At 40.4% G+C, this 20,654-nt stretch overlaps 1 protein-coding gene across 6 annotated transcripts in view; it reads left to right on the top strand.

The window, feature by feature from the left end:
- Positions 1-20,654, top strand: part of DZANK1 (double zinc ribbon and ankyrin repeat domains 1) — a 70,270-nt gene that overhangs the window by 10,524 nt on the left and 39,092 nt on the right. For all 6 annotated transcript variants that reach the window (XM_034641671.1, XM_034641672.1, XM_034641673.1 and 3 more), the window contains exons 5-8: positions 5,137-5,251; positions 6,654-6,750; positions 7,934-8,058; positions 13,947-14,032. In XM_034641671.1, the coding sequence (XP_034497562.1) occupies positions 5,137-5,251; positions 6,654-6,750; positions 7,934-8,058; positions 13,947-14,032 (423 nt within the window). The remainder of the gene's footprint in view (positions 1-5,136; positions 5,252-6,653; positions 6,751-7,933; positions 8,059-13,946; positions 14,033-20,654) is intronic.

Below are 20,654 nucleotides of genomic sequence, written 5' to 3'. Positions count from 1 at the left end.
ATGCCTCGAATTCGAAAATCTATTCCTGCGTGAGTAAGTGGGTTCTACTTAACCCCTTCACATTCCTAAACCACAGGTTCTCAGTTGGGCATAATTTTGCCCCAAAGGGGACATTTGGTAATGTCTGGAAACATTTTGATTGTCGCATCTGGTAGTGGAGTGTGCTAGTGACATCTGCTGGGTAGAGGTCAAGGATGTTGCTAAACATCTTATACGCAGGACAGGCTCCCACCGCAAAGTATTATCTGGCCTAAAATTTCACCAGTTCTCAGTAGATCGAGGAAACCGGGCCTGGACAAGTTGCAGAATTCTTACAGATCCACCTTCTTAACTCTTGCAATCATCCAAGTAATTCTGCTGTTTGATTGAGAGGATAGTAATCTTTCTGGGGATAGAGCTACACATAACTTTTTTTATGTCGAATGCACCTTATATTGCTATTCCTAAAGATACATATTTAAGAACTCTGATTTCAATCCTAGCAAAAATTTATGTGTATTTAAATGAGATTTGGGCTGAGTATGATTTCTAACTCCAACTACAAACTTAAGCCTTTTTTGATATCACAGTCAGGATATCTTTCTAACTTAGCAGGCAGTTGAAACTATTTTCTGGGCTCCTCGTGGAGGGAACAAAGTCCACAGGTGAGAGCCCTGGCTGGGTCCCCATGGAAGGGGCCAGCTGTGGTGGGGGAGACACCTGTACCTTCCAGGAGTGGAGTAAGTGGATGGGAGTCAGGCTTCTGCTTAGTGTGACAGTGGGGCTAGAAGCACACATTTCAGGGAACCCCGCGATTATCCAGGATTTAAATGATCCCTGGATGGAGATATTTGTGGTGTCCAGGAAGTGTGTTAGCAAGGAGGACAACTGTATCTTGAATGACGGACTTGGGACCAAAGATGAATATTTAGATGAGATGGATGTTGAGGTGAATGAGTTAAGTAAGCGGTTCATCTAAAAGATCATCTGTATCTGCATCCAGATTCCTGTAACTGTAAAACTGATTTTATTATTAAGAACAAAACAAGGGGCACCTGTGTGGCTCGGTCGGTTAAGCATCTGCCTTCACTTTGGGTCATGATCCCGGGGTCCTGGTATCGAGTCCCACATCTGCTCCTTGCTCAGTGGGGAGCCTACTTCTCCCTCTACCTGCCTCTCCCCCTGCTTGTGCTCTCTCTGTCTCTCTAACAAATAAATAAAATCTTTAATAAAAAAAAATAAGAACAAAACAAAACAAGACAAAATGTGTGCTTCCCTAAAGTTTAGCCACCCGTAAATCACTCCAGCCAGTGAACATGCAGTTTAAATATTATTACTCACCAATAGTGGCAATTGAGATGAATTGTGTATTTCTGATCATTATTTTCTTCTAAAAATGTAGCTTGAAACTTCTATATTGCTTAATGTTAAACATTTCTCAACTTTTGGGATTGATGTGTATGCATTTATGAATATTTACTTAATCACAGAATTTAAAGCATTTTAGGACACTTATTTACTTAAAGCTTCAAAAAAATTTTTTAAAAAGATTTTTATTTATTCGACAGAGATAGAGACAGCCAGGGAGAGAGGGAACACAAGCAGGGGGAGTGGGAGAGGAAGAAGCAGGCTCATAGCGGAAGAGCCTGATGTGGGGCTCGATGCTGTAACGGCCCTGAGCTGAAGGCAGACGCTTAACCGCTGTGCCACCCAGGCGCCCCAAAGCTTCAAAATTTTTAAGAAATATTAAAAAACTGGCTTGTAAAATATCTGAGAAATTGCAAAAGAAGGCTAATGAAGCGTATGAAATATATGAGAGACCAGTATGAAGATCAATAAGAGCAAAGCAGGCAAAGAACAGAAAAGAAGGTAGAGAATGGAAATGGAAAAGGAATTAAGTGCCTGGGGGCGCCTGGGTAGCGCAGTCGTTAAGCATCTGCCTTTGGCTCAGGGCGTGATCCCAGTGTTCCCATTTCGGGCTCCTCCGCTGGGAGCCTGCTTCTTCCTCTCCCACTCCCCTGCTTGTGTTCCCTCTCTCGCTGGCTCTCTGTCACATAAATAAATAAAATCTTTAAAAAAAAAGAAAAAAAAAGAATTAAGTGCCTGGGCAGAATAGAATTCACACAGAATCACCTGTGTTCCAGCTGTAAGCTTTCAACACAAATTAGTGGGCTTGAGAGTTAAATATATTAAATTTGACGCATGGTCATGATGATCATTGGAGGCTGGTGGCTGTCCCCTGGTATCTGTGTTTCCCTTCTTCTAGGATAATAGAGCCCATGATTTTTAGCCAGACACGTAGTTGCCTGGAAGAAAGATATTTCCCAATCCTCCGTGCAACTGGCAAGAGCCATATCACCAGGTGTGGCCAGTGAGATGTATGTGAAAGTGATGCATGCAACTTCTGGATTGTGCCCTTAAAGGGAAAAGGTGGGCCCTGGTTCCTGCTGACTGGGATGTGGACGTGGTCAGCCATGTTGGGTGGTGAAGGAAAGTTCAAAGTCCAAGAGATGGAGCAACAAGGTAGAAACTTGACAGCATGGCACCTCTGTACCAGCTCTGGGCTGATTATACCCTGTTGATTCTCTCTAGTTTAAGCCATTGTTTGGATTCTGTGTTATGACACCCAGGCCTGTATCCCAATATGCTAGGGACACAGCTCAAGCAAATGCCTACAGAGAACATGATCTAGAGTACGGGTGATCAAAAAAGACTGACAATATCAAATGTTGATGAGTATGTGGAGAAACTGGAACCTTCAGATAATGCTGGTGGAAATGTAAAGTGGAACAACCACAGTCTAGCAGTTTCTAAAAAGTTAGACATACCACAGCCCAGCAGTTCCACTCCTGCATATCTATCTGTTCAAGAGAAATGAAAACATGTCCACATGAAGACTATCGTATTGCTGGACTCAGCCCATCAGTAACCAGTGTTGTGGCTGGACTGGCCCTTGTGGTTCTTATCATGGTTGCAAGACATTCTCAGCAGGAGCCATCAGGAAACTGAGTCTCAGAGACAAGGTTTATTACTTACAAGACTTGGACATTGCATAGCATACCTGGGTCCACACAGCAAGGTCACCAGTAGAGAGAGTGAGAGAGAGAGTGCAGGGGCCTGGGGCTCTACTTTTATTGAGGTTGAGGGTGGGGCCCTAGGGTCTCTTGGTCTCACTCTTTATTGGTTAATTTTAAACATAAGGAATGGGATAGGCTGGTGATGGGTAGTAAGGAGGGCACGTATTGCATGGTGCACTGGGTGTTATACGCAACTAATGAATCATGGAACTTTACATCAAAAACCAGGGATGTACTGTATGGTGACTAACATAATATAATAAAAAATATTATTATAAAAAAATAAGATAAACATAAGAGCAGGAATTTCAAGCCTGGGAAGAGAAAAACAAACAAAAATAAGGGACCCAAATGGTAATTTATGAAAACCAACCAAGGGGCCTCAGGGTGGGGTGGTGGTGGGGTTTGGAGGTGGTACTGGCCTGCTTCTTTATTAAGTGCTGTGGCTGGCAGTGTGGTTATTCAAGATAACCGTCCTTGAAGTGGAAACCTTGGCAATCAGAGCTTAAGTCAGGCACTTGTATTCAAAAAAAGAGAAAACACAACTATGAGGGCTGACACTACAAAGACATATATGAATGTTCACAGCAGCGTTAGCATAACAACCCCTAACTGGAAAAAAATCCAAACGACCATCAGTTGCAGAATGGATATACAAACTGTGATGCATTCATAAAATGGAATACTATTCACTAATAAAAATGAACAAACCACTGATACATACAACTACATGGGTGAATGTCAGAAAAAAAAACAAGTGAAATAAGCCAGACAGGTTAGACTCTATTTGTATGGTTAAATTTATTTTAAATGTCTAGAAAAGGTAAAACTATAGCGACAGGAAGCAGATCAGTGGCTGCCTGGGGTAGGAGTTGGTAGCAAGGAGGGACTTCAAACAGGCAGCAGAGAATTTTGGGGGGTGCTGGAAGCATTCTAGAACTGGATTATGGTGATAGTCGCACAAATTGTATAAATTTACTAAATATCCTCGAACTGTGTACTTAAAATAGGTGAATTTTATGTGTAGTACACCTTATTAAAGCTGTTTTGAAAAATTAAGAGTACAGGTAAGCTGCTGGTACTGAAATGCAATCACCACCAGTTTTTAGTGATAGGTACCTCTTCACTGCTTTCCAATGGAACTCTCTTGTATCAGAGAGGAACAAGATTAACTGTGACATGTTATGAATAAATTGAAAAGACGCTAGTATGTAAGGAATAACATTTAAAATCTCCCAGAGCAGATGCTACCTTCAGCTGGGGTAAGGAAAATTTTCTTGACTCACATGGAATGGTATATAGGTAACCCCATTCTTTGTTTTAGAATAGTTTGAGGCTTAAGGTAATCTTAATGAAATCTTGTGAGCATGGGGCAGATAATCTCCAAAAATGTTCCTGCAGTAAACCATGCCTCCCAGTGCAGCCCCTCTGCTCAAATCCGGCCTGGCCCTACGACTTACATTTGACCAATAGAATGCTTCAGAAACAATGTTAAGGCTAGATCAAAAGAAGTATTACAGTTTCTGCTCTGGTCTTTGGAACGTAAACCCTGGAGGAGACCAGCCACCATGTAGGATGTCTGATTTCCCTGTGCCTTCCATATGGTGAGGAAGCCCAAGCTAACCACAGGAAGAAGGAGGGAGAGAGAAACAGAGACAGATGGGCAAACAGACTGGGAAAGATGACTGGTGAGCCCCCAGCTGTTCCAGTTATCCCAGCACAGGCTCTGAATAGGAGGGAAGCAAACATTTTAGACATCCAGCTGAGCTCATCTTTCAGTTGCCTCCAGTCCAATCTGACCACATGAGAGATGGCAAATGAGAGCTACCTAGCTGAGCCTGGTTAACCCACAGTTGTGTCTGAAGACCACATGTCTTCGAATGCTTTGTTACATAGCAATATATAATCTAAATGATAATAAGGTAAGAAAAGACTTTAGAAGTTGTATTTTGATTTCTCCAGTTTAAAATACAATAACCTTAGTAGCGAGACCAAGGAACTCTATAGAGTTATCTTAACTGCGAGCCATCTTTTCTTGGAAGCTTCGCATAACACTTTTTCTATCTTGAATAATTTTCAGGGACTGCAGACAGAGTGGCATTGTAACAAAGGTGTTTCAGGTGGGCTACGAGCCACCAAATACAGTCTCTTCAGAAAACCATGTTGAAAATGTTCTTAAAGATTCTTCCAAACAGGCAAGTAATGAAACTAACACTTTCAGATAGTCACCATATTCTTGGTTCCTTCTTTCCCAGGGATCCCACTTCTTTCATTTTGTCACCTGTGCTCATAGGTTCTTATAATTGAGGTCAGTAGCCACCATGGCAAAGTGATTTCCCACCTGTTGGTCAGTCCATCCTGCACGTGTTCCATCTGCACATTAGAAATTCCTCCCCAGCATCATGACCGATGCTTCAGTGTCTTCAGTGACCCTCGATTACCTGTTGAAGAAAGCAGAAACCTTTAGCTTGGCATCCCAAGTGATCAGTTTCCATCTTTACTCATCCATTCTTGCCCTGTGACTCCCCTGTATATTACTGCAGCCAAACTACACTGTGTATGCTGTGTTCTATCACCGCTCCCCTAGCATCCAGGCCTTCTCTTATATAGTGCTTTGAATATGTGATTACTTTGCTCATCGTCTATGTTCCCCATGCAGTGTAAGTTCCAAGGTGGCAGAGAGCGTGTCTGCCATACTCATTGCCTTGCACAGAGGTGGGCTGGAGAGGGCAGTGAGTGTATATTTGTTGGACAGATACATCAGACTAGTAGAAACCCTCTGGGACCATAGCTGTCGATTATGTTGAAGTCTTCATCCCCGAAAAGCTCAAAGCCTTGGCTCTCTGGAAGGTGAACTAGACTTATCTACAAGGATGTTTGAAACTTCAGTCCCCAGGCTTTGGGCATCAGTGAGATAGATCCAAGGGCCAGAGGATGGGCTAATTCATGGTCAGGCAATCAACCAAAAAGTCTCGGTCATGGAGGTCTTGATGGGGATGACCAGAAGTTTGGGAGGGGATCCTTTCAGCCCAAGGATGGACCAGAGCCCGAGAGGTGGCTGTGGGAGCAGAGCAGTGGGTGCAGAAAGTATGATCAGGGCAGGGATCTGCCATGGGCAGGGGTATCCAGCAAATGCTGAGCATTCATGCATCAGTAGGTGCTCAGGCTTGAGTCAGGCATAAAGGACTAAATCCATGGGGAAGAATATAAGGACTGTGCATGGGCAGGTGGTGTAGTTAAGTCCTATCTTGGTTTGGCCCCCACCCTTTATTTGCCTCCTGGATCTGATGGTCCCTTTGTTATTCCCCACATTCCCATGATTGTAACACCTGCCTTCATGTCCTGCTGCCTGCTTGCTGGTCTTGGCTGCTTGACTGGTGGAGCCTACCAACCAGGAATGCTGCCAGCCAAGTGGGCCAGATACAAAGCTGTGTGTTTCCGGAGAAAGGTGAAACAGAGATCATTTTGTAAAAACTACTGTAAACCCTTTCAAATAAGAAGGGCACGCTATGACATTGTCTCTACCTGGCAACTTTTCATTTTCACATTGCAAATGGGTGCAATCAAGTGATTGACATTCAATCTCTTCACTCCTAGGAATTGAAAAATGGATTCGTTGGATCAAAACTATGGAAGAAATATAAGAATACTGAAAATAAACAGGATTGGAATGTTAACCTTAGAAAGTCTGCAGGTATGACATGGAAGGATGAAGATAAGGTTTAGTATTCTAAACCACCAAATGGGTTCACTGCTCATGTTCTTGTCTGCAGAAGGGTTGGAATCAGAAACACTGGAATAGAAAACTAAGTTATAGTCTTAGTGCTATTCTCACTAACAGCTTAAGACCAGGAGGGATCATCGAGGAGTCCCACAAAGTGAGATTTGTTGACTTGTTGCAAGGAGGGAGACCATACTGCATAAGAACCATGGCATCACACCAAACAAAGGAAAAGACAAGGTTATAGGGCTTGGGGGACAGGTGAAGTCTAGGTGATATTTAGATGAAAACAGAGTTTTGACAGACTGAAAACAAAGCAGGGCTTCATGTGAACTGGCACCATCAGGTATGGATTGTGAAGGGAACCGGGGTTTTGCTCACCTTGGAAACTACAAAAATAAATGTGGAATGTTGTGTTCAGAGACCATATTCTGATACTCTGCACTAAGGTTTGAAATTGAAGCTGCTCCTCTGTGTCAAATGACCTACGTCCTCCAGGCAAGAGTCGATGTCTCATTCTTTCTGATAAGATTTTAACCAGCAAGGTTTCTGATAATCTCTGGTTTTAGACAACAAGGTTTCGGGGCGCCTGGGTGGCGCGGTCGTTAAGCGTCTGCCTTCGGCTCAGGGCGTGATCCCAGCGTTCTGGGATCGAGCCCCACATCAGGCTCTTCCGAAGCCTGCTTCTTCCTCTCCCACTCCCCCTGCTTGTGTTCCCTCTCTTGCTGGCTGTCTCTCTGTCTGTCAAATAAATAAATAAAATATTAAAAAAAAGAGAGAACGAGGTTTCTCAGCAAGTAAGAGACAATAGCCACTGAAAGGGGGGGGGCTGTTATGACATTTTACAGCTACCGTGTGTCCTTGGGAGAAATAATGTTTCCTGCTAACCTTGCCATTGGATTTATCTATTTTCTCAGCCTGCTGTGGAATGATATAGAATGTAGCAGGGCAGATTTTTATCTTCTCAGTCGGGGCTAATTTTTTCTTTCCCAGTGCTGGTTCACTGAGTGGGGGCTTCTTTATATAGCTGCTACATGTAGTTAAAGATGTGATGACAGTGGTCCCTGAAAGGGTTTCCACCTATGAAGACATATTTGTATAATTACATATATAATTACAGATGTTCACAGGATGATTTTTTTTTTGATAATTGTAGACCTTGAAGTAGGTAAAAGAACTGACTCTAAAATATGGAAAGATCTTCATTTCTCAGAGAGTCCACTGGAAATCCCACCTTACCATGAAGAATCAGGTTCTAGACCACCCACCCGCCAGTCTCAGGTAACTTCTAAAGAAAATCCTTATGGTACTAAATACCTCCTTTATTCTTTTTTTTTTTTTAAAGATTTATTTATTTATTCGAGAGAGATAGAGACAGCCAGCAAGAGAGGGAACACAAGGAGGGGAGTGGAAGAGGAAGAAGCAGGCTCAGTGCGGAAGAGCCTGATGTGGGGCTCGATCCCACAATGCTGGGATCACGCCCTGAGCCGAAGGCAGACGCTTAACCGCTGTGCCACCCAGGCGCCCCTAAATACCTCCTTTATTCTTTTTTTTTTAAAGATTTTATTTATTTATTTGACAGAGATAGAGACAGCCAGCGAGAGAGGGAACACAAGCAGGGGGAGTGGGAGAGGAAGAAGCAGGCTCATGGCGGAAGAGCCTGATGTGGGGCTCGATCCCAGAACGCCGGGATCACGCCCTGAGCCAAAGGCAGACGCCCAACCGCTGTGCCACCCAGGCGCCCCTATTCTTAATCTTCCCATGAAATACTTCTAAGGCAGTATCCCCTAGCCTTTTCACCATGTGCCAGGCACTGTTTCAGTGCTGGGAATACTGTGTTGGACAAGAAATCCCTGTACTAAGGAGCTTACATTTTATTGGGGTTGGGGGCATGCAGATAATAAACATGTAAGTCATCAATCAAAAATTTTAAAATAGGGGGTGCCTGGGTGGCTCAATCGCTTAAGCATCTGCCTTTGGCTCAGGTCATGATCCCAGGGTCCTGTGGTTGAGTCCTGCATCAGGCTCCCGGCTCAGCGGGGAGCCTGCTTCTCCCTCTCCCTTTCCCCCTACCCCCCAGCTCATGCGCATGCCCTCTCTCTCTCTCTCTGTGTCAAATAAATAAATAAATCTTTTAAAAAATTTATAAAATTCACCCATAAATGATTCTAATGGACAGGCGTGGTTGAGAATCACAGATGCTAGGATCTTGAGGCCTATAGCAAGAAGTTTGGATTTTCTTCTAATTGTAAAGGGAATCTATTTGGAAGGTAAGACAGGATATCATTTGCATTTAAAATTTTTCTCTTTGGCCATAGTATGGAGATTAAGCTGTAGAGGAATAAGAGGGGAGTATCATTTAGAAGGTTTTTGCTCCAGGCGAGAGGTGATGGTGGCTTGGACCAAGGTTGTAGAAGTGGTGATGGTAGAAGGCATGGGAATACAGATGTATTTTGGAGGAAGAGCCACCAGGTTTGGCTGAAGGATCAGATGGGTGGGATAAGGGACGGGGGGAGCCAAAGTTGACTCTGGGTTCTGACCTGGGCAGCTAGAGATGGTGGTGCTATTAATTGAGATGGGAAAGATCAGGGAGGAGCAGGTATGAAAGGACTCATTAGACATCCAGATGGAGGCCTCTGTTGGATATGCAAGCTCAAACTCAGGGAAGAGGTCACGGCCACAGATACATATTTAGAAATATTCAATACATAGATGGTGTTTAAAGCTTGGGTCTGAATGAGATTACTTACTGACAGGGTACAGAAGATGAAAAGTAGATGGCTCAAGACAAAATCCTTCACTTAGAGGTTGAGCAGAGGAGGAAGAGCCTGAGAACTAGGAAGAAAGCCAAAGGGGGGGAAAAAAGAAGAAGTAGTGGTGCCATAGAAGCCAAAAGCCAAAAGAAGAAAGAGTTTCAAGGAGAAGTGGACATCTATGTCAGATGTTACCAAGGATTCAAATTAGACAAGGACAGGGACTTGCCCATTGGCTTTGATAAGATGGAGATGATGTACAACCTAAATAAAAGCCACATCAATACTTAATTACTATATAACACAAAGATTTTCTTATACTAGTTGCCTACTACAACTATTCTAGCACTCTGATTTTTCAGTGTTTATAAAATCCAGTTCAGACTTTTGGCATCTAAGGGCAACCCAGGAGCCCTTGCTCTCCTCCTCCAGTTCTGAGCCCTAAGTAGAGTGTACCTGGAATCACATTTTCTATCCAACCACAACTGCTGCTTATGTACCTGTAATCCCAATGCTGCTCACACTCATCATCAGTTATAAAAAACACGTGACTCCCAAACCTGGTTGCACATCAGAATCACCTGAGGGAACTTTAAATATATACACGTGCCCAGCTACGCCTTCCTGCAATCCTTTTAGATAATCTGATCCCATAAGCCTAGGATGGAGTTCCTGAAAGATTTTGGTGATCAGTTCAGTCTGAGCATCCCTGGCCTAGAAGACCAACTATCCTTATCCCAAAATCAAATCCTTTTCTTCATTTCCAGTCTGTAGTGCTATAGTGTAACTCAGTGTGACCTCCTGGGTTCTTCTATCAGCCCACTGACTATATTTCCTGGAGGGTCAGGAAGCCCTGGCCATAGGACCACAGACCTAGTAAGGCCTTCCTGGAAATCTCAGTAAACAAAAGGACAACCATCCCTGCAACAGAAGATTGCCCATCTCAGCCTTCTGGAAGAATGATTCCCTGATTACCAAATGGACTAGTGAGCACTCAACTCCTGTAAGCAGTGTAGTATATAAGAATATTGGTTTTGAGATTTTAAAAAATATATCATTTTGAACAATGAATTGTATATGACAAAATGCAATCATAACTATTTTCGGAAAACATTCTCATATGACCATAATAATCCATAATGTGTCCAGAAAGAGTGATTTTCTTTGTGCATGAATATTTGGATTACCTTGCCCACCTAGTTATTTAAGAGTCGTTTCGAAGGGAAAGATGAAAGAAGACAATATCTAAGATTCCAAGACTTAGAATCCCCAAAATTAGGAACATGAGGACACATTTGGGGAATTTGACTAGAATTCAGAGGACCAAGGGGGCAGAAAAGGACTGCAAAATGTTTATCTTCCACTCTTTTTATTCCTATTGGTAAGAGATTCTTGTCAATATTCCAATCCCATCTGAACCATACTTCAACCAACATCAGAATTAATGATACTGGTAGGTATTAACAACATGTCAACAACCATCAGGGAGACAAGATGTCTCTGAACTAAGCGTCTGACCTGGGGGCGCCATTAGGGACTAGGCAGCCGAGTAAATGTATTGTAAAACCTGGGTGGAAGATAAATGACAGCTGACATTGGACTTTAGTTTCAGGGCATAAAAGCCAGGGGTTCTCTGGCAACGTGGAGAGCCTGAGTCAGCTGAATGGGTTAGTTATCTCTACTCAACCCCAGTCAACTATTGACAAGAAGGCCTACAGGCTTAGTGTTGCCACATCTCATGATTTTGCAAGAAAATCCAGAAACCTGCATCTTTATGTGTTATAACCTAATTTTAAATGTTAATTACATCAAGCACTGTGTGGACCCATGCATATGGGCCAAATGAAACTCTGTGGCAGGCCAGATTTGGCCAGTAGACCACTACTTTGTGACATCTGGTCTATGCCATGTTGGATCTGACACAAAAGCAACTCAAAACTTCTTATTGCTCCTCGTTGCCTGCAGCACAAATTCTGGAGTCCTAACCTCAGCCCATAAGTATTGTGGTGGACAGAGACCCTGGGTTCAGAGAGGCCTGGGTACATGAGATAGTTCACCTATTGTTGACCTGAACTCAAGTAAGTGACTCAACCTTTCTGACCCTCAGCATCTTCATCTCAAAAATGGGAATGATGATGATGATGATTATTATTTTTAGTTTCAGAGGTAGAGTTTAGTGATTCCTCAGTTGCATATTACAGTGCTCAGTACATCAAGTGCTCTCCTTAACGCCCATCACCCAGTTACCCCATCTCGCTACCCACCTTCCTCCAAGAACAAATACTGTTAAAATGTCTGTGCTATCCAGAACAATCTACACATTCAATGCAATCCCTATCAAAATACCATCAATATTTTTCACAAAGCTGGAACAAATAATCCTAAAATTGGACTGGAACCAGAAAAGACCCCAAATAGCCAAAGGAATGTTGAAAAATAAAACAAAGGGTGGTGGCATCATAATTCTGGACTCCAAGCTCTATTACAAAGCTGTAATCATCAAGACAGTATGGTGCTGGCACAAAAACAGACACATATATCAACACAACAGAATAGAGAACCCAGAAATGGACCCTCAACTCTATGGTCAACTAATCTTCGACAAAGCAGGGAAGAATATCCAATGGAAAAAAGACAGTCTCTTCAATGAATGGTGTTGGGAAAATTGGACAGTCACATGCAGAAGAATGAAACTGGGCCATTTTCTTACACCATATACGAGGATAAACTCAAAATGGATTAAAGGCCTAAATCTGAGACAGGAATCCATCAAAATCCTAGAGGAGAACATAGGCAGCAACCTCTTTGACCTTGGCCGCAGCAGCTTCTTGCTAGACATGTCTTCAAAGGCAAGGGAAACAAAAATGGGGATTATATGTGTTTCTTGGTGTGAGGCACTGAGATGGACACAATATCATTTCTCTTGCATTTGTGCCAAAATGCATGCCTGAATCCAGTCAGGAGGAAACATCAGACAAACCCAAATGGAAGGAGATTCTACAAATTAAATGAGCCGTTACTCTTCAAACATGTCAAGATCATGAAAGATACAGACAGACTGAGAAACAATTCCAGATTAAAGGAGACAAAAGAGATTTGACGACTAAATGCACAGTGTGACACTGGACTGGATCGTAGACCAGGAAAAAAATATATAGTACGAAGGACATCACTGGTGTGAACAACGACATTTGAATAAAGATCTGGGGATTAGATTATAGTATTATGTAGCCATTAACTTTTCTGGTTTTGATAATTGCACTGTTGTGTAAGAGGACATCATTGTTCTTAGGACGTGCACACTGAAGTATGTAGGGGCAGAAGGGCATCGTAACTGCTGTTCATTCTCACGTGGTTCAGGGAAAGAGAGAGAGAGAGAAGGAAGATGCACTGGGCAAAATGTTAACATGAAAAACTGGTCAAGCTGTGTATGCAGGAGTTATTTGTACTCTCCCTGTAACTTTTCTATAAGGTCAAAATTACATCAAAAGAAACTATTACAAAAATTTTTTTAAATGAGGATAATATTACCCACCTCATAAGATCATTGTGAAATGTTAAGGAGATAATGACTACATAATGCCATTTTAGCAGGTGTCAGACCCTCCCTAAGTGATAGCTCCTCCCTTCCGTCTTCCTTCTCCAGCTACTCAGACTTCTAAACCGTGTCACACTCCTAAGCCCCAGGATAGGCCAAGCGCTGCCCTACCACTGTGCTTTTGCCAATGGGTTTCCTCTGCTTGGGATTCCCATTATCTTGTGTCCATTTGACAAGCCTTTTTTTTACTTTCCAGACCTAGCTCAGGTGTTAGCACCCTGGGAAGCCTTTCTCCCCTGGAGTAAGTGAATGTGATTATTTCCTCTTCTAGGGTCCCATGGGACTCAACACAAATGCATTACTACACTGAAACCACAGTGTTTCAGTATTTTGTGTGTACACCAGTTCAGCTCCTAAAGGGTAGGGACCATGTAATATTTATCTTTGTCCCCTCCCCGTGTCAAACAAAGTGCCTGGTACAAAGTGAATGCTCAAGTAAAACTCTATCAAATGAGTTAAATGTTTTTGGATAACGGCAGTTGCTATATATGTTCTTTTAGGTGAATCTTTGAGTTCCTGGGGATGTAATCTTTGAGAAAAATGGAGGGCAACTTAGGTTTTTAAATTCTACCATTTACCAATTCAGATATCTTTTCTTGTAAACTCTTGTTTTTAATGAAATATACATATCTAATCATGATAGCACTCTAATTTTTTTAATGTTGGGTCCTGGGGTAATCTTTACTTATGACTCTCCCATCATGGTTCTTAAAAGATGAGTACTGGATATGATAAGACAACACATTAAAATGAATTTTTAATGAAATTTTACTATACCATAGCTTTTACCTTGATTTTATATGTATCCTTAATCGTAGTTCCCTAGTTTTGCACACATAACTGGCCAGAAGAGTTTGACAAGCACAGAGATCATGAGAATTCAAAGAGAGACAGACTTTCTCAAGTAAGTATCACATTTTCTTTACTATTTCTTTATTCCTTTGAGACATTGTCAAAGAAAATTAAGGATGAGACATAAGACTGGTGTTTGCTCATCCAACTGTCTTTTATTAAATTTAAAAAAATTTTAAAAGTATATTGATATACAATAAAACTACACTTATTTTAAAAGTACATTTGACCCTTATTTATATCACATCATTATGTACAATGGCCAATAAGGAAGCAACCTAAGTGTACATCAATAGGCAAATGAGTAGAGAAGATGTGGTATATTTATACAGTGGAATATTACACAGCCATAAAAAAGGATGAGCTCATGTCATTTGTGACAACATGGATAGACCTAGAGGGTATTATGCTAAGTGAAATAAGTCAGACTGAGAAAGACAAATACCATAAGAGTTCACTCATATGTGGAATCTAAAAAACAAGACAAATGAATAAACAAACAGAAGAATCAGACTTATAAATACAGAGAACAAATTGATGGTTGCCAGAGGGGAGTGGGTCAGAGGGATGGGCAAAATGGGGGAAGAGGATTGGGAGATACAGGCTTCCAGTAATGGAATGAATAAGTTACGGGAATAAAAGTATAGGGAATATAGTCAGTGATAATAGCATTGTATGATGACAGATGGTGGCTATACTTGTGAGCATAACATATAAAGAAATGGAGTCACTATGCTATACAACCGAAACTAATGTAACATTGTGTCAATTATACTCAAGTAAAAATTTTTTAAAATTCATTTTGCAAAAAAAGTACAATTGACATATATGCATATAACCTTGAAATTATCACCATAATCAAGAAAATGAACAAGTGTCACCTCCAGAAGTTTCCTGCACTGTATGTACCCTTTTGAAATCCCTCCCTTGTGCTCCCCCCACCCCAAGGCAACTATTGATCTACTTCTTGTCACTATAGCTTAGTTTGCATTTTATTCCATACATAAATGGAATAATTCAGTATGTGCTCTTTTTTGCTAGGCTTCTTTCATTTTTCTAGTTATTTTGAGATTCACCCACGTTGCTGCACATATCAAATGTTTGTTTCTTTTTATTGTTGAGTAGTATCCCGTTGGATGGATACATCACAATCTGTATATTTAGTCTTCTATTGATGGACATCTGGGTTGTTTCCAGTTTTGGGCTATTACGGATAAAGCTACGAACATTTGTATACAAGTCATGGTATGCACATACAGTTTCATTTCCCTTAAGTACATTCTGAAGTGAAATGCCTCGGTCATATGTTACTTTTAACTTTTTAAGAAACTGCCAAACTGTTTTCCAAAGGAGGTGCACCATATTACATTCCCAGCAGCAGTGAATGAGAATCCCACTTTCTTCACTTGCTCACCAATGCTTTAATTTTTGTTTGGCCATTCTTGCGAGACGGTGCTTGTGGGTTTCATTTGCATTTCCCTAGTGACTAATGATTTTGAGAACCTTAAAAGTATTTATTTGCCATCCATATACCTTCTTTGGGAAAGTGCCTGTTCGAACATTTTGCCCTTTTTAAAAATTGAGTACTCTATCTCCTATTTATAGAGTGGTACATGTTCTCTTTTGTTAATATATGTTTTGCAAATATTTTCTCCCAGTTTTGGCTTGTTATTTGCTTAAGAACGTTATTTTTTAAGAGCTAAAGTTTTCCTTTTTGATGAAATGCAATGTATTTATTTTTCTTTTATACTTAATGTTTATTTTAACATATTTAAGAAGTCTTTCCCAAACCTAAGACATAGCCCACTCACAAGATTTTCTTCTATGTTTTCTTCTAGAAGTTTTATCTCTTATATTTAGGTCTATGATCCATATTTAATTATGGTGTGAGGTTATTCCGGCACCATTTGTTGAAAAGATTGTCCTTTCCTGGTTGGTTATTTTTGGGATTTTGTGGATCTGTTTCTGGTCTCTGTATTCTGATCCACAGATGTTTAGTATTTATTTACTACCACACTGCTTGATTACCATGCCTTTATAACAAGTCTTGAAACTATTATAAATTCTCCAATTTTGTTCTTCTTTTACAAATATATTTTGGCTAGTCTCAGTACTTTGCATTTTCAAATAAGTTTTAAAATCAGCTTCTCAACATCTATAAAATGTCTGCTAGAGTTTTGATTTGGATTGCATTTAGCTGGTATATTAATTTAAGAAAAATTGATATTGCTAGCACTTTTGAGTCTTTACAGCCCAGGAAAATGGGGTATCTCATCATTTATTTAGGTCTTCCTTAATTTCTTTCAGCAGTGTCGTGTAGTTTTCGGTGCTCAAGTTTTACATATCTTTTGTCAAATTGATTCCTAAGTATTTCATATTTTTTTGATGCTGTCATAAATGGTATTGCTTTTAAAATGTAAATTTCTGATTATTCATTGCTGGAATATAAAATTGATTTTTGTGTAATGTTCTTGTATCCTGGAACCTTACTAAACTCACTTATTCTTTTAACTTTTTTGGTATAGTCCATAGAATTATCTATATAGGTGATCAGGTCACCTGTGAATATTTTTTAAAATTTTTAAGTTTATTTATTTAATCTCTACACCCAACATGGGGCTAAAAATCACAACCCCAAGATCAAGAGTCACATGCTTTTCTGACTGAGGCAGCCAGGTGCCCCTCACCTGCAAATAAAGACAATTATTTTACTTCTTCATTTTCTGTATGGATCCTTCCTTCCTTCCAGTATAAACTGATTTATTCAAAAGTTACCAAAAAAGCACAACAAAATAGAGATTATCCTTAGAATTATTAATGCTTTGTTAAAGCTCAGGTAGGATTAGAGGGTAAGAAATGGTATTGGGTAGGGAGTGCACCTGGCTTAGTTACAGTGCAGTTGATTACATATTAATTCAGCCATTACATCCTGGGGGATAGTAGTTGGGAGATCAGTAATTTATCTACAGGGAACTCCTACACCAATTAGATTCATCCAGACCTGCCTAGTGCCATCCTTCTCTACTCTTCAGGACTCTAAAGCCACCTGGATGGCAACATTCCCTATTTATTTATTCTTCCCTCCCCTAAGGTGCTGTGCAAGCCGAAAACAGTCTGCTCTCTGCAAGCAGAACATATATATAGGTCCCTTTCTTTTTTTTTTCCTTGACTTGTTGCCTTGGCCAGAACTTCCAGTAAATTTAGAATAGAAGTGATGAGAGCAGACATTCTTGTCTTATTTCTGAACCTAGGGAGAAAGCTTTCCATTTCTCAACATTAAATATGATACTGGCTATAGATTTTTTTGTTGACCTGTCAGATTGAGGAAATTTCCTCCTATTCCTAGCTTGCTGATAGGTTTTTGGTTCTTTTTTTTTTTTTTTTAAGATTTTACTTATTTATCTGAGATAGAAAGACAGTGAGAGAGAGACCAAGAGCTGGGAGGCAGAGGGAGAGGGAGAAGCAGGGTCCCTACTGAGTAGGGAGCCTGATGCGGGGCTTGATCCCAGGACCCTGGGATCATGACCTGAACCGAAGGCAGACACTTAACTGACTGAGCCAAACTGGTGCCCCAAAAGTTGTTTTTTTTTTAAATTTTAAATCAGGACTAAATGTTGGATTTTGCCTATAGCATTTTCTCTACCTATTAAAGTGATCATATGGTTTTAACTTTTTTGTTCATGTGGTGAATTACAAAGATTGATTTTCAAGTTTTATTTTATTTGAAAGATTTTGTTTATTTATTTGAGACAGAGAGAGAGAGACAGAGAGAACACGAGCTGGGGGAGGGGCAGAGGGAAAGAGAGAAGCAGACTCCCTGCTGAGCATGGAGCCAGATGCAGGGCTCGATACCAGGACTCTGAGATCATGACCTGAGACAAAGTCAGATGCTTAACTGACTGAGCCACCCAGTCACCCCTGATTTTCAAGTTTTATTTTTTTTTAAGATTTTATGTATGTATTTGACAGAGAGAGAGTGGGAGTGAGGGAGCACACAAGTAGGCAGAGCAGCAGGCAGAGAGAGAGGGAGAAGCAGGCTCCCCACTGAGCAGAGAGCCCAATGCGGGGCTCGATCCCAGGACCCTGGGATCATGACCTAAGTCGAAGGCAGATGCTTAACCAACTGAGCCACCCAGGTGCCCTGATTTTTAAGTTTTAAATCAACCATGCATTCCTGAGATAAGTCTCACTTGAAGTATTATCTTTTTTATATAATGTTGAATTTGATTTGCTAAAATAGAAAGAACTTTTTGCATATACATGCACGAGGGGTATTGGTCTGTAGTTTTTACACCTTATAATGTATTTGTCTGATTTTAGTATCAGGGTAATTCTGGGTTCACAAAATTCGTTGGGAAGTATTCTCTCTCCTTTAATTTTCTGAGTTTGTGTAGAATTGGTGTTATTTCTTCCTTAGGTGTTTGGTAGGGTACACCAGTGGAGGCACTGGGGAACTACATATTACATTTGTTTAATAAATATGAGTCTGTTTAGGTTTATCTGTTTCTTTTTTAGTGATCTTCAGTTTCACTTGCTCTTCTTTTTCTTTTTGAAGCTTTATTTATTTGTTGGAGAGGGAGAACAGGAGCAGGGGGCAGAGGGAGAGAGAATCTGAAGCAGACTCTGCACTGAGTGCAGAGATGGACACGGGGCTCGATCTCATGACCCTGAGATCAGGACCTGAGCTGAAACCAAGAGCTGGTTGCTCAACCAACTGTGCCACCCAGGTGCCCCTGCTCTTCTTTTTCTAATTTCTTTAATGTGGAAGATGAAGTCATTCATTTGAAGCCTTTCTTCTTTCTAATATAGGCATTTAGAACTCTGCATTTTCCCCTGAGTACTGCATTAGCCCCTAATGTTGGTATGTTGTGTTTTCATTTTGTTTCATTTTATTCTTATTTTTAATTTTTTTAAGTAGAGTCAGCCCCCCCCAATGTGGGGCTTGAACTCAGAACCCTGAGATCAAGAGTCCGCTAGGCACCCCTGTTGTGTTTTCATTTTAATTTAGTATAAACTCTAACTATCCTTACTTCTTTTTTGACCCACGGGTTATTTGAAAGTATTTTATTAAATTTCCAAATAGTTAGGGATTTTCCTTATATCCTCTGGTATTTATTTCAAATTTAATTCCTTTTTTGATCAGAGAACATATATGGTATGACTTGATTGGTGAATGTTCCATGTACACTTGAAAAGAATGTGCATTTTGCTAGGGTCAGTATTCTGTAAATGTCAATTAGGTTAAGTTGGTTGATAGTATTGTTTAACTCTTCTCTATCTTTACTGATTTTTCTGTCTATTGCTTAATCAGTGATTGAGAAATCTATGACTATAATTATGAATCTGTCTACTTATCCTTGCTTTCTATGAGATTTTGCTTCATGTACTTTTAAGCTCTATTCTTGTGTGTAAACCTTTTGGATTCTTATGTCCTCTTGCTGAGTTGACCCCTTTATCATTATGAAATAACCTTCTTTAACCCTGGTGTTACTCTTTTCTCAGAAATCTGTTTTGTCTGGAAAACAAAAATCTATTTTGTCTGGTATTAACACAGCCACTCCTGCTTTCTTCTGATTAGTGTTTGCATGGTCTAACTTTTTTCATCCTTTTACTTTTAACCTATTTGTTTTTCTTTAGGGTTTTTTTTTTAAAGATTTTATTTATTCATTTGACAGAGAAAGAGACAGGCAGTGAGAGAGGGAACACAAGCAGGGGGAGTGGGAGAGGAAGAAGCAGGCTCATAGCAGAGGAGCCTGATGTGGGGCTCGATCCCATAATGCCCGGATCACGCCCTGAGCCGAAGGCAGACGCTTAACGACTGAGCCACCCAGGCGCCCCTCTTTAGGTTTTTTTTAAAGCAACATTTAGTTAGGTCTTGCTTTTTAAAAAACCCGACAATTTCTACATTTTAATTGGGGTGTTAAGAGGTTTTTTTTTTTTAAGATTTTATTTATTTATTTGACAGAGAGAGAGGGAGAGAGAGAGTACAAGTAAGCATGAGCAAGGGGGAGGGGCAGAGGGAGAAGCAGACTCCCTGCTAAGTAGGGAGCCAGATTGTGGGTCTCTATCCTAGGACCCAAGATCATGACCTGAGCTGAAGGCATACATTTAACTAGCTGAGCCACCCAGGTGCCCCAAAAGTATATTTATTCTGATTATATTCTGATTATTGATATGTTTGAATTTAAATCTACCATCATGCTGTTTTCTGTTCATCTTATCTGTTCTTTTTTGCCTTTTCTTTTTTTCTGCCATCTTTTGGATTAATTGGGTATGTTTCATGATTCCATTTTATTTTATATGCTTTGTTAGCTTACTAGCTATGACTGTTTTTAGTGGTTGCTTTAGGGTTTCTAATACATATTTTTAACTCATCACAGCCTATCCTCAAGTAGGATTATGCCACTTTGTATACAGCATAAGAATCTTATGGTCCTATACTTCCAGGCACTGAGTAACAGTAGCCTTTGTGCTACTGTGGTCTCTCATTTCACTTCTATGAATATTATGAACCCCATAATACATTATTACATTTATATATATTATACATACACATTATTATATTATTACTTTTATTTGATATAATCAATTATTTTTGAGAGCTTTTATACTTTTATTGTGGTAAAATATACATAAAATCTACCATTTTAATGATTTTTTTTTTATTTTTTTTT

This window comes from Ailuropoda melanoleuca, chromosome 13 (genome assembly GCF_002007445.2).
Source record: "Ailuropoda melanoleuca isolate Jingjing chromosome 13, ASM200744v2, whole genome shotgun sequence".
Taxonomy (NCBI): domain Eukaryota; kingdom Metazoa; phylum Chordata; class Mammalia; order Carnivora; family Ursidae; genus Ailuropoda; species Ailuropoda melanoleuca.
Note: the sequence above shows the minus strand (reverse complement) of the source record. Positions and strands in the feature narration are given on the sequence as shown.